The sequence below is a fragment of the Rattus rattus genome, chromosome 1, assembly GCF_011064425.1.
Source record: "Rattus rattus isolate New Zealand chromosome 1, Rrattus_CSIRO_v1, whole genome shotgun sequence".
In the NCBI taxonomy this organism is placed as follows: domain Eukaryota; kingdom Metazoa; phylum Chordata; class Mammalia; order Rodentia; family Muridae; genus Rattus; species Rattus rattus.
In genome coordinates, this window is record NC_046154.1 from 251,108,116 (window position 1) to 251,121,585 (window position 13,470).

At 41.3% G+C, this 13,470-nt stretch overlaps 2 protein-coding genes across 2 annotated transcripts in view; both read right to left on the minus strand.

The window, feature by feature from the left end:
• Slc25a17 (solute carrier family 25 member 17) overlaps window positions 1-4,622 on the minus strand; it is a 44,253-nt gene extending 39,631 nt beyond the window's left edge. Inside the window, exon 1 of the mRNA XM_032918223.1 lies at window positions 4,449-4,622. Coding sequence (XP_032774114.1) covers window positions 4,449-4,502 — 54 coding nt within the window. The 5' untranslated portion in view covers window positions 4,503-4,622. The remainder of the gene's footprint in view (window positions 1-4,448) is intronic.
• A 2,913-nt stretch (window positions 4,623-7,535) lies between these two features.
• St13 (ST13 Hsp70 interacting protein) overlaps window positions 7,536-13,470 on the minus strand; it is a 36,611-nt gene continuing 30,676 nt past the window's right edge. The window contains exons 11-12 of the mRNA XM_032918213.1: window positions 10,582-10,715; window positions 7,536-9,435 (exon numbers count right to left, since the gene is read on the minus strand). Of these exons, the coding sequence (XP_032774104.1) occupies window positions 9,307-9,435; window positions 10,582-10,715 (263 nt within the window). The 3' untranslated portion in view covers window positions 7,536-9,306. The remainder of the gene's footprint in view (window positions 9,436-10,581; window positions 10,716-13,470) is intronic.

Here is a 13,470-nt window from a genome sequence, read left to right on the forward strand (position 1 = left end):
AATAGAAAAGCCAGTATATAAAACTCTACTAACAGGTGTATAAACAACAACAAAATCTATGCACACTCATTTGTACAGACAGAACAGAGACCAAAGATGTAATCCCATTTCAACAAGTATTCTACCTCACCAACTTTAAACCAAACTTTGCATGACACTGGAGACTCTCTGACAATCGGTTACTCAAGGATGTGAAAGGGGACCTTGAACCCAAAAGTTCAAGGCCAGCCTAACCATTAAAAGAGACTGCCCTGCTAGATATATAAAGGGGGTGGGGAGGAACCAAGATGATTGAAGAAGCAATTGGTACAAAAGAAGTTCCTTGAAACTGCTCATCAGTCAGGTCAGAAAGATGAGCCAGCAGGAGTAAAAGCTCTTGCTCACAGCCCGAATCATGTAATGAAAGGAGACAGGCCCCCACAAGTTGTCCTCTCATGTCCACACACATCCTAACAGACTAATACATAAAAAATTGGGTGTTACTGATTCATCATTACAGTTCTGAACCCTGTTTCAGTGTATAATTGATCCTATGTAAATCTTATAGATAGCATTTTTGAAATTGTAGACTAAGGAAATCCTTTACTTGCAAACCGGTATTTCTGGGCTAGGGACACGGCTAACTAACTTGGTAGCATTTACCAAGCATATTTGGAAGCCTGCATTCAATCCTAGCACCAGGAAGAACCTAAAGTTCTAATCACAAATTTAGGAACGGGAAGATCAGAAGTTCAAGGTCATCTTTGGTTACCCATCAGGTCAAAGCCAGCCTGGGCTTAAAAAAATAAGAGACATTTTTACATATGAAATATTTCAATGACAATCTGATGATAACCAAAATATACAACTATAATCTACTTATACTTCTTAAATGATTCTTTACATGTGAAGCCAGTGAACAGCATCTTTCTGAAGCAATGTAGTTCTTATTTTTGAGATATTTAGGTTTATCTGTAATTGTCCTAAGGTATGGCAACAAAAAAAAATGAATAAAAATTAATGATCTGACTTTTTTTTTTCTTTTTTTCAGAGCTGGGGACCGAACCCAGGGCTTTGCGCTTGCTAGTCAAGCGCTCTACCACTGAGCTAGATCCCCAACCCGCAATGATCTGACTTTTAAACTATGCACAGTAGATTGGATCCTGAGTGTACACCAAGCTCTGAGATTGGTACCCGGGCACTGAAAAACAAAAGTGTACTTGCTTGCACAGCTCTTCCCTTGATGTAGGAGAATGCTGAACCTAGGAGGAGCTGAACAAACAAGCCGGAAATGTCAATTCAAAGACTGTAAATCAACATCTTCAACAATGATTCAGCTACTTCTATTCAAAGTGCTTCTGCTCTTTACCTAGAAACAGTTATCCCAGGCAGCCAGAGCAAGGCCATGTAGCTACTTAGAGCATTCTAGTGCTTGGAAACTTAGTGTTATTTAACCTTAATATAGAAACCTGCTAAGAGTTTGAAAAACAGCTCTTTGGCACTGCAGTTTAATAGCAATGGTGGTGGTGATAGTGATGGTGGCGATGGTGATGGTGGTGGTAGTGGCGATGGTGATGGTGTTGGTGGTGGTGGTGATGGTGGTGGGAGGAGGAGGAGGAGGAGGAGGAAGGAGGAGGAGGAGGAGGAGGAGGAGGAGGAGGAGGAGGAGAAGGAGGAGAAGGAGGAATAAACCACAGCAACAACAACAAAGCATGGGCAGGGAGAATACCCAGAGCAGGCAGAGGCAGGAGAATTACCAGTTCAAGTGGAGCCTGGGCTATACCACCCCCCACCACCCCGCCACACACACACACACACCATGAAGCAGGTGGATATGGTACTACATACCTATAATCCCTAGGATTTAGGAAGCTGAGGCGAAAAGATTACAATGTTAAGCCTTCCTGGGCTACACAGTGAGACACTATTTCAAATAACCAAAGCCAAAACAATGTACAAAGCTACTACTCACTCACATATGTGCTAGAAATGCTACTTCTCTGCCAAGAAGCATAAGTGCAAGGCATCATTCTTATTAAAACCATATAATAGATAATTTAGGGGCAAAGATCAGGATGCGGAATTTTAAGTGAAACTTTAACAAAAGGCAAAAAAAAAAAAAAAAATCAATGAAAAAAATTTTGCTGATTAATAGATATAGATCACCCTGCCCATATCATGCTTTATCATAGGGCTCAGAAACCTGGTCTGTGGGCCAAAGCCTGATCCTGTGACAACGTTTTATGGGAAACAAAGCTCAGTACAATCATTTACTTATGACCTATGGCTGCTTTCACAACACCATGGCCGAACATAAGTCATAAAATATGTCACCTTCTAAAAAAGTGCCTGCTGGCCCTATTTGTTTAGTAGTATTTACTGCTTAAAATCATTTTGTTTACTCATGTACTGTCTGACTTCTCCACCAGAAACAACAATGACCTAGAAGAGTTCACGGCCCACAGAATGAACTCGACCAATGGCATTCAATAAGAGAGAGAAAAAGTGGGGTTGGGGATTTGGCTCAGTGGTAGAGCACTTGCCTAGCAACCGCAAGGCCCTGGGTTCGGCCCCCAGCTCCGAAAAAAAAAAAAAAAAAAAAAAAAAAAAAAAAGAGAGAGAGAGAAAAAGTAACAAGATTTTCCGTTTTCCTATGCTCTGGCACTCCACTTTGCCCACCAACCCCCCCAAACTGGTCTTAATTAACCCCTGGACTTATCATTTTGATAAACCAATAATTGGTTCTCAGTCCTCACCTTACTTGACTTCCTGGAGGTAAATGACACACTTGAACAACATCCTCTCCCTGAAATATTTTCTTCAAACAGCAGGCAGAGCACTTTTCAGTTCCCTCCCACCCAACTCGGGTTCTCAAGTCTTCTCTGTAGCGCAAGCTCCCTCCCCTCAACCCCACACCAGCCAGCTTTTCCACTCGGTTGCTGTCATTTTTCTTAGTCCCACTCACTTCCTTGGTGAGTTAATCATTTAATGCCATGCTACTCTCAAGGACTTCAACTGTAACTAGTTCAAAAACTATAGCCAAGTGTGTCTTTTCCCCCAAACCTGCGTCTTCACAGCCAGTCAGTTCACTTGGGAGGAAGACCATCATGTTGAGTCAAACATTTGTCAGACACAAGCAACCCTAAGCTACACCCAAGCCATCCCTAGATTCTGGTGGCTCTTATAAATCCATTCCGGGCGAATGCTTGCTTACCATTTCCACCGCCTCACCTAAGCCACAACCAAGACTTGCCTGAACATTGTGCCTTCCTCATTCTACACTCCATGGAGCAGTTGGGAGGATCGGGTTTGAAATGTCAGTCAGCAAGTCCACCTGCCGACTCTTTCCTACACAAAGTCATGAATAATTTGGTCCCCGTGTGCATTTCCACTCCAGTCAAACAGGTCCCTGTGACCGACTGAAAACAAGTCATGGCAAACTTCCACCCCAGTTCTTTCACAATGAGTAAAAGGCACTTCTGGTTGATTTAAATGAAGGTGGCTCTTTGAATTAAGACATCGAGTAATATTCCCTCACCTAATTCTCAAGGTCTAGGAGAAAAGTGTAATTTTGCCCCCTCTTCACAGATTACAAAGGTGAGATTTGAGATTACCTAGTAAACAAATGATAGAATTGGAATTCAAGAACTCAGATTACTCTTCACCGAACATGAGCTGTCCCTGAATTAATACTGGGATAGGGATATCATACAGTAATGGCCCACCAAATGGATAGAATGGTCCACAGTGATTCTACATGGCTGATGGTACACATGTTGGAAGTTAAGGAAGAGCATGGGAAACAGTCTAATGAAGAGAACCAAGAGAGGAACGAATGTTATTTGTGCCAAGAATGTAAAGTTTCAAGGAAAAGAGATGTGTCGAATGGAAGGAACTTAAGATACTTCTAAATCCAAGAACAGACCACTTAACTCACAGTAACCACACGTGTAGTAGATAACAACACCGAACTTGACTTTAAAACAAACAAAAAACCACCCTATCTTTTCCTGGCAATAATGCTGACTAGAAATATGCTATTAGCTATTGCCACTTGCCTGTGGTAACATGTGACAACAGGCTGTCAGTAGGCTTACATCAAGCACCCCATCTTCACAGTTTCTCCCCAGGACCAATTTAGATGAAGTTTGTGTGCAAAGAGAGTTGGGTAAGGAGATGGCTGCCCTTAAACTTTTAAACTTCAGAAGGCAAAGAAAAGAGCAATTATCTTCTTCCTTATTTCCTCTGGACTTTTGTGACTGCTAGTTCAGACAGTCCCTGGGAGAGCCCAGAAGAGGACTGAGGCAGAGAATGGGTCCTGGCCTCGACCTCGCTCCTATAGCAGCAACTTTCTGTTTATGCCCGTCCTTTTCGTCCCAGTTGTGACAGACTTAGCCCCCACATCTCCCTCGTGCCCATCTCCCCGACCCATCCCAGAATTTACTTCAAAGCCCCAAACCCCTCCTCACCACAGCTCCGGCCACGGCGTGTACCAGACTTTCGTAGGACAACACAGAGGCCATGGTGCTACACTTTTCACTCAGACGCCTCAGTGTGTGAGTTCGTGAAAGGACCGTCTCAAGCCCCACCTCTCAGAAGTCTCCGCCCGCCTCCACCAGAACGACTACTTCCGGGTCACAGACTGCCCTCATTCGCTTGGGAGAACAACGGGGAGGTGAGTGTGAAGCGCCCAAGGAACGCCCCTGAACACTGATTGGCCCGGATAGATCAAGGGGCGGGGCAACGCTACGCTAAACCAACTAGGAAGAATCAGTGTTCAGCCTGCGCAGGTTCCTAGCCCCTCAGTCTGTGTGCTTGCACACTAACTTGGCTAGTCATGCCCATAAAATGGGAGGACATAAGAGTCCTTAAAGACTCTTGCACCCCAATTCTTTGCAAAATACATGTTGGCAGGCTCAGTTGTAAGAGTGCTTGTTTAGTATGATTACTAGCAAACCATAAACACCAGTGATTACAGCACTCAAAAAGTGGGAAGATCAGGATGACTGAGGAGTTGGCTCAGTTAAGAACACTGCTCTTGCATAGGAACCACGTTTAGGTCCCAGTATCCAAATGCTGACAAGCAACTGTAGTTCCAGGGAATCTGACCTCCGAGGGTTCCCGTACACTCTGAGACACACACATACGACTATTTTGTTGTAAGAATCACTAATTCAGAGTCACCCTTGCCTACTTTGAGAGCTTGAGATTACCTTGGCCGAGACTGGTCTCAAAACAAAACAAAAACTGACCACTGCCTACACCCTAAAACCCTAAAACGTAGCCTGTAATCCCAGTACCATGGATGCTGAGAAGTGGAGTTGGCCAGCCAGAACCACAGAAACCATGTCAAAACAAAAGCAAACCTCCAAGATAAGCTAACAGCCATAGATAAGGCAACGGGTCATTATCTCCATCCTTCCTTTCTCCATTCAACCTTCCCAACATCCCATCCCCATCCCCGCAGAGAGATAGAGAATCAAGGAACTGAGGCCTGGGAGACAAAGCTCTAGCATGGTTTGTTGGCAAAGTTCGGTTTGTTTAAACTGACAATTTGTGGCCACAGAGATGGCTCCGCAGTTAGCGCTTGCTGTTCTTGCAGAGATGTTTTCAGTTGCTATCACATAACCCTCTATGTTCCAGAGAACAAACCCCACAACTTTCTGTTCTCTGGGGGAATCCAGAACCGCTTTACATAAATATAAACCTCATCCACATAAATCTGAAAGCAAAGTCCATATTTTACCCTTCCACTGTGATACTGTGGAGTTCATACTTTTGTTCAAACTTTCAAAACTTGATATTGCTATATTTGCTCTCCCCTTCAACCCATGAGCTATACTCCTATTTTAAAGTATATGTGTCCATGTTAGTGCACTGCTTTCAGAACCCAAGAGGGCTAACCATCTGGAGCTTGAGTTACATGCAGCCGTGATCTGCCAAGCATGGGTGGGTCCTTGGCAAAACGTGCTCTTGACACTGAACAGTCTCCCAGTCCCAACCAGTTTTATTAGTTGCATATTCTACTGGTTGGAATTACTATTCCTTAAATTTAATGGACTGCTGGGGATTTAGCTCAGCGGTAGAGCGCTTACCTAGGAAGCGCAAGGCCCTGGGTTCGGTCCCCAGCTCCGAAAAAAAGAACAAAAAAAAAAAAAAAAAATTTAATGGACTACAATCTTCAATTAGGCTGTCCTGTACTTCTCAGAGGAAGTCAGACTCCAGCAGTACTGACTTGTATTCTTTAACTAGTATCATTCAAATGTCCACTTTTGGTTTTCAATTTTTTACAGCAGCACCCAGGCATGCTGATACAACTGTTGTCCTAATACTAGTAGTTGGAAAGCTGAAGCAGAAAGATGGGAATTTAAGGCAGCCTGGGTGATGTAGCAAAATCCCTAGTCAACAAAAACTTAAGAAAAAACAAAAAAGCAACCTGAGGTTCCTGTTTTAGCGGGGCATGATGGTACATGCCTTTGATCCCAACAGCTGGGAAGGCAGAGGCTTAGTGGACTGCAGTCAGTGAACTTCAGTTTCAAGCCAGATACATAGTTTTCACTGTCCCTGACCCTAACCCCCCACCAGAAAGGGGGGCACACACAAAGCTTCTGTAATCAAGAATAAAGGATTTTTAAAGAGCTGTGAAACCACACATCTGTAAAAAAAATAAATAAAAACAAACAACAAAAAAAAAACCCTAGGGGTTGGGGATTTAGCTCAGTGGTAGAGCGCTTGCCTACGAAGCGCAAGGCCCTGGGTTCGGTCCCCAGCTCCGAAAAAAAGAAACAAAAAAAACCCAAAAAAACAAAAAACAAAACAAAAAAAACCCCAAAACCCTAGTTCCACAAATGCTACACAGAGCAACTACCAAAGTGCTTTAGTTTTTCCACTATAAAATGACAAAGCAGTAAGGGTACTCAGTTGTGGTATTAGAATTTAGAGATTACTGGAGCAATTCCAACAGTGCCTGTTTAGCTCAGGCATTAATATTTGGTGTTAGTAAATTTCTCAAACAGAAGCCATTCATTTCTCCTTTATGAAGTCATCTCTCCTGATGGGTGAGCTGGTTGGCTCACCACACCTTTTCTTATCCAACAGTTTGTTGATGTAACCACAAAGCTTTGTGCTATCTATGTATATTGTCTTTCCTCATAGCTAAAAGCTCACCAATGGAATATGAAGGCAGCTGTTAATGCCAGACATGACCAGCATCTTGTATGTGTATCCCTGACCACTTACCTCTGGCCTCTTCAGCTTCCCTGGAGCCACACAGATATTACTTACTTCAGTATGGTACAACTGCTAACTTCCAAAAAGCTACTGAAATATGAAAGTCTTTTTGGAGTCCTGCTTTGCAGTCCAGACTGGTCTCAAACTCAGAATGCTCCCTCATCTTCCCAAGCGCCAGGATTACACATGTGAACCGCTGTACTCACCTTTAGGGGTCTCTGTTGACATTTAGTAATCAAGAGCCTACTGCACCCATCACACAACCTCGGCTAAGCACTTCAGCAAGAAAAAAAATGTAATCGGCTAACAAACAGGGAAGGTCAGGATCCAGTTTGAAAGTGTTTTATTTCAGCATACTCAGGAGAATTAACCATGTATCTTTAAGCAGATAGCCCCTTCTTAGATTATTTTTCTTATATTATCTTTAGTGGGGAAAAAACAGTATTTTTAGTGTAGAAACGATACTGATTCTTTGTTAAAAAAAAAAAATGTGAAGACTATACTTTTTACTATCTGTGGAACTTAGAAGTCCAAAAGCACAGAACACAGTTTTCAGAAGAGCAAGTTCACCCATTTATGGTATTATTTCCATATTAGAATATAATTAGGTCATGTGTAGTTAGAGTACAAAAGAAACTGATCTTCAGTAAAGCACACGCACCATGGAAACTGTATGAAAGGAGAACACACTTGGACTAAGTAAGAACCGTGCAAAGTTCCAATTTAAGAATATGTGATTAATATTGGTTAAGGACTTTAAACGCATGCTCTGTTCAAATACAGCTTTTTCTTACATGTAACAAGATGCATCTGTGCCTGCTGTATGAAGCAGTTAAAACCTGCATAGACGTATGATTTCAGATATGTATTATTTTAAATATGCACTGTGGACTTATCATTTTCTTTATCCTTGCAGCAGGAGAGGAAACAAGGCATTAAATACATCGCAGTATTTAAGAGTTAAATGGGACAAATGAATCTTTCACCAAATGTAAACAACTTAGACTCTTCCAAGTACAAAGATGTACACTTCACACAAACTCTTAGTACTGCAATGGCTTCTCAACTTCATAAGCATACCTAAAACCAAAGGGAACCTTCCTTCCAATGACTTTTGATATGACAGGAGTTCACAAGGGTAAAAGTTTAATATTTAAACAAGCAACCCCATGGCCAAGTAAGATACCAGCTATTAGAGGTGTGACCCTACAATTACGGTATACTATACATGAAACTAAACTAGCAGTGAAATCTGCTTCCACAATTAATGCTGTGAATGACAGAAGTGATGATGCTACTGAAAAGACTACCTTTAGCTCAAGAAGATTCAAAGGATGACAAGCAGACAGGGTTATTTTCTAATAGGATAGGTAATTTTTGACAAAAACAGAAAGCACTTTTTCCCTTTATGTGGGAATGCTATGGAACATTTATCTGAAACAATGGACAACAGCAGATGTGATCTAACTCCCCTGCAACACTTAAAAAGGACACTAAAGCAGTTTAAGATTTAAATGCAGTCTACAAGGGTCAAACAAAACCCAGGACTGCTGCTGCTCTCTGCCCTGCACTCCAGTCTCACCAAGGTCAGATCCAGATACTGGTGGTCCCAAAAGATTTCCTGAAATAGATCACTGTGAAGTAAAACATTAAAAAAGACAATTCAAGATGCTGCAGTAACCGTATGTCCGACTCAATCAACTTAAATGTGTTTTATTTGCTTCCCACTAACAAATCTTTATTTCATTCATGAAAGCAGTAAATCATCCACATTCACCTTCCTGGCCCAGTAATTCAAAGGAAAAACCAAAAAAAGATTAGTAAAGAAAAATGTAGAATTGACATCCCTAAATTTTTAAAAAATATTTTTAAGGTTGAAAAAATGTTTTTAAGTTTGTAATTCCTAATAGGAAAACATTATCTGAATGAACACTCTAATGGCAAACCACTGTAATATGCCTCAACCGCATATGATGCAGAGGTAGGGATTATCTTGAGCGCCCCAGCTCTCGGTGAGGTCAGAGGTACACTGGTTTGTATTATTGCAACATCCAGTAAGTGAGCTAAGCTGTTCTTCATTCAGCAAGGGCTTTGACATTATGAGTGACCTCCAAACTTGGCTGACAATTTACTGATGAGATTCATAACCTTTGGGTTGTTCTGATATTTTGACATATTTGATGGGTTCTGGGCCACATCCTGGAAAGCCACCATGACTTCTGGATCCTGAAGAAAAAAGGGAAGAAGAGAGGTTTCAATTTTTAGCTTATTTTTAGTAAGTGGCCAATGGGTGAACTTTAGGATTTAGAATACTAAATACCCTACTGACAATCACTGGAAAATGCCTCAGCCATATCTGATACACCAGGGTAGAATTACCTTTGAAGCTCGTCAAGCTTAATTCTGTCATGTGAACTAAAGATAATAAAAAAGAAAGCACATGGGCTGGAGAGATGGCTCAGTGGTTAGAGCACTGGCTGCTCTTCCAGAGGTCCTGAGTTCAATGCCCAGTAACCACATGGTGGCTCACAACCATCTGTAATGAGATCTGATGCCCTCTTCTGGTGTGTCTACAGTGTACTCTTATATAATAAATAAATAAATAAATAAATCTGGAAGAAAGGAAGGAAGGAAGGAAGGAAGGAAGGAAGGAAGGAAGGAAGAAAGAAAGAAAGAAAGAAAGAAAGAAAGAAAGAAAGAAAGAAAGAAAGAAAGAAAGAAAGAAAGCAAGCAAGCAAGCAAGCAAGCAAGCACACATAACATGGATACAACTACTATTTCCTAAAACAAACCTTTAAAAGCTTGGCCTTTATGCTGGGGCTCAACAGGTAAGAAAGTGTACTTGCTGATATAAAAGACCTGAGTTTGCTCCCAGGCACCTATGCCAGGAGCACACAGCTCACAACCAATAGCATGTAACTTTAACTCCAGGGCATCTGGTAGCATATACTGGCACCTGCGCATACATATTTCATGTATATAAATACAAGCACATGCATACATACAACGATAAGATAGGGGCCAGAGAGAGGTTCAGTATTTAAGAGCACTTGTTGTTCCTGCAAAGAAGCTGGCTTGGGTTCCCAGCATACACAAAAGGCTTTAACTCCAGTTTTAGGTAATCTGATACCTTCTTCTGACCTCCAAGGGCATTGCATGCATGTCATGAACAGATATACATGCAAATAAATAATCCTACACATAAAATAGAAATAAATCTTTAAAAAATTAATCTTAACTTAGAAAGAAAACGCTACCCTGCAAAATTAGCTAATTGATAACTATGAGAAAAAAAATAGTAAGTGTGCTGTCCTCACACCAAGGTAGAAAAGAAATGCTTTGATGATTTAAGTCTGTTCTTCCAAATCTTACCTGCATGGCTGCAAGAACCTCTGGGTCACTGAGGATTTCGTTGAGTCCAGGCATTCCTGCCATTCCTGGCATGGCCCCTCCCATTCCAGGCATTCCTCCAGGAAAATTACCAGGCATTCCCCCTGGAAAACCACCTATAAGAATAAATGAAATAATTATGGACACCAACAAGTTTCTATTAACCCTCTCCAATACTCAAGTGCACACCTAAAAAATAAGGACACCACTCAGAGGTCTGTAGGCAGTCCTGAATACAGCAGCTATGAAGCTTTCACTTCTAACCTTTCCTAAAAGTTAAAGCTGTAAATCAGATTTCACTACATACTGGATTTGTCTATTACTTAGAACTGCTCAACAAATTAATCTTGCCTTAAAGAATCATCACTAGGTGTGGTGGTACACCCCTTAATCCCAGCACCCAGCAAGCAGAGGCAGGCTGATATGTGTGTGTTGGAGGCCAGTCTGGTCTACATAATGAGTTCCAGGACAGTCAGGACTACACAGAGAGACCCTGTCTCAAAAATGAAACAATAATTGAATAGTCAATCAATCAACATATAATCAATCAACATATGCTGGTCCTCCCAAACAATACCAGGTGTGTCAATCACTGGTTTCTCCTTTTTGGGAGGAGGGAGGGATGAGGTATTTGATACAGGGTGGCTGCTCTGAAACTTGCAATGCTATACACAGCCCACACTGGCCTAGAACTCTTCATTTCCGGCCTCAGCGTCCACAATGCTAGAAGTCTAGGTGTTCATCATCATACTGGCTCAATCGCCTTGGATTTCTCATTCTTGAGTATTATCTATTTCAATTTAAAGTTAATTTCTATTAACCTAAGTTTGTTTTATTTAAAAAGTTGTGACATTTTTGGAGCAGTATTCCTCCAAGCCTTACCTTAAATAGGGATGGCAAAAATGTATTGATCTCTTTCTCTTTCCAGTTTGTTCGGGTAGCCTTGCAGACAGGGCTGCCTCAGAACTGCCTTACAAACTGTGAGTTTCCTGCCTCTATCTCCTAAAGTCTGTGTTCTAAAGTCAGGGTTTCTATTGCTGAGATGAAAACTCCACGACCAAAAGCAAGCTGGGGAGGAGACAGTTTATTTGGCTTATACTTCCATACCACTGCTCATCATCAAACAAAATCAGGAGGAACTCAAGACCAGAACTTGAAGACAAAAGCGGATACATGGGTCATGGAGGGGTGTTCCTCCTGGCTTTGTTCAGCCTGATTTCTTACAGGACCCAGGATCACCAGCCCAGGTATGGCATCACCTACAATGAGCTGGGCCTCCCCATCAGTCACTAATTTAAAAATACTGTATATCACAATCTTATGGAGGCATTTTCTCAATTGAGATTCCCTCAATTGATTCTAGCTCATGTTAAGCCATAACAGTCTGAGATAAGATGTGACTGCTGTGTTTCACCAGGCCTGGTGAATCTATGTATTTGAGTCCCATTCTAAACAATCAAAATCTCTAAAATAAATAAATATATGTATATTTAAAAAAAAAAAACAAAAACAAACAAAAAACTTGGGATTTTTATTCTGTTTAGCTGAAATCTCACCTATGTAGCCCAGACTAACCTGAAATTCATGGCAATTCTCCCAATCCCTAAGGTAGGATTATAAGCATTTATCACTATATTTAGCTGAATTTGCTTTTCTAGTAAGCATCCCTAGAGATTCTTTCTGGAGTCTCTAGAAAAAAAACTGACTTCATCCATTCTCCCAAGCACACTATTAGATTATAAACCCACACTATTTTGTACAGTTGTATGAGAATCAATGTGTGGGTATGCATGCCTGCACATGGACATCAGAGAAGGGTGTTAGATCCCTTGGAACTGGAGTCATGCATATCTGGGCCTAGCTTGCTATCTGAGTGCATGCACAAGGATTGCTAAATTAGGTAACAAAGGGTACAAGAAGAGCTCTGTCTAGCATTAGCTCACACTAGTGAAGCTGACTCGGGGACAATGAGAACTGACAACCAGATTTATATTTTAAGAGAGAACTAAGCTATGAGCCAGAATTTTTCTGTCTTCTTAAGGTTATAGAACAAGTTACAAGTTCTAGCTTTGGTCTAACTATACACAACGGCATATATGCTTTAACAGGTGCCCAAATTCTCCTTAAGAGAAACTAGTTTTCACAAAGAAGATGGCCATTTAAACAAAATAAAACAAAACAAAACAAAACACCCCAAAACCTATCTTTTAGAAGTGTATTTCTAGGTAAACTTCACAATATCTCTTTCAGGCAGCAAAACTTATTTCCTCGGTGTCTCTGCATCCTCACCTATCTGAACACCAGATCTTTGTGAACACTCAAAGCTTTGCTTTGATAATAATTTCTCATTATATAACATTTTCAAGAATGAAAAGAGGGCCTAGAAAGATGGCTCAGCATTAAGCTTCAAAAAGACCAGAGCTCAGTTCCCAGAATCCAATTTACAAGGCTCAGAACTGCTATTAACTCTTAACTCCAGTTCCAGGGGAACTCCTAAGCCTCTGAGGGGAGCAAGCACTCACATTCATTCACACTCACACAAAGACAAACACGCTCTCCTCTTATACTGAACTCAAAATATTTTTATGCACAGTAATAATCTGACTTTTTTAGTTTTGCTTTTAATGTGTAGTGAATATTTGGTCTGCATATATCTCTGTATGTCACATGCATTCCTGATGCCCTAGGAGGCCAGAAGATAACAAAGGATTCCCCTGGAACTGAAGTTACAGCCAGCTGTGAGCTGCTACGTAGCTCACAGGAACTGAACCCTGGTCCTCCAGAAAGCAGCCCCATGCTCTTAACCACAGAGCCATGATCCCAACCCTATGGTTTTAGGCAGTATCCTCATGAATATAAATAGTATCACAT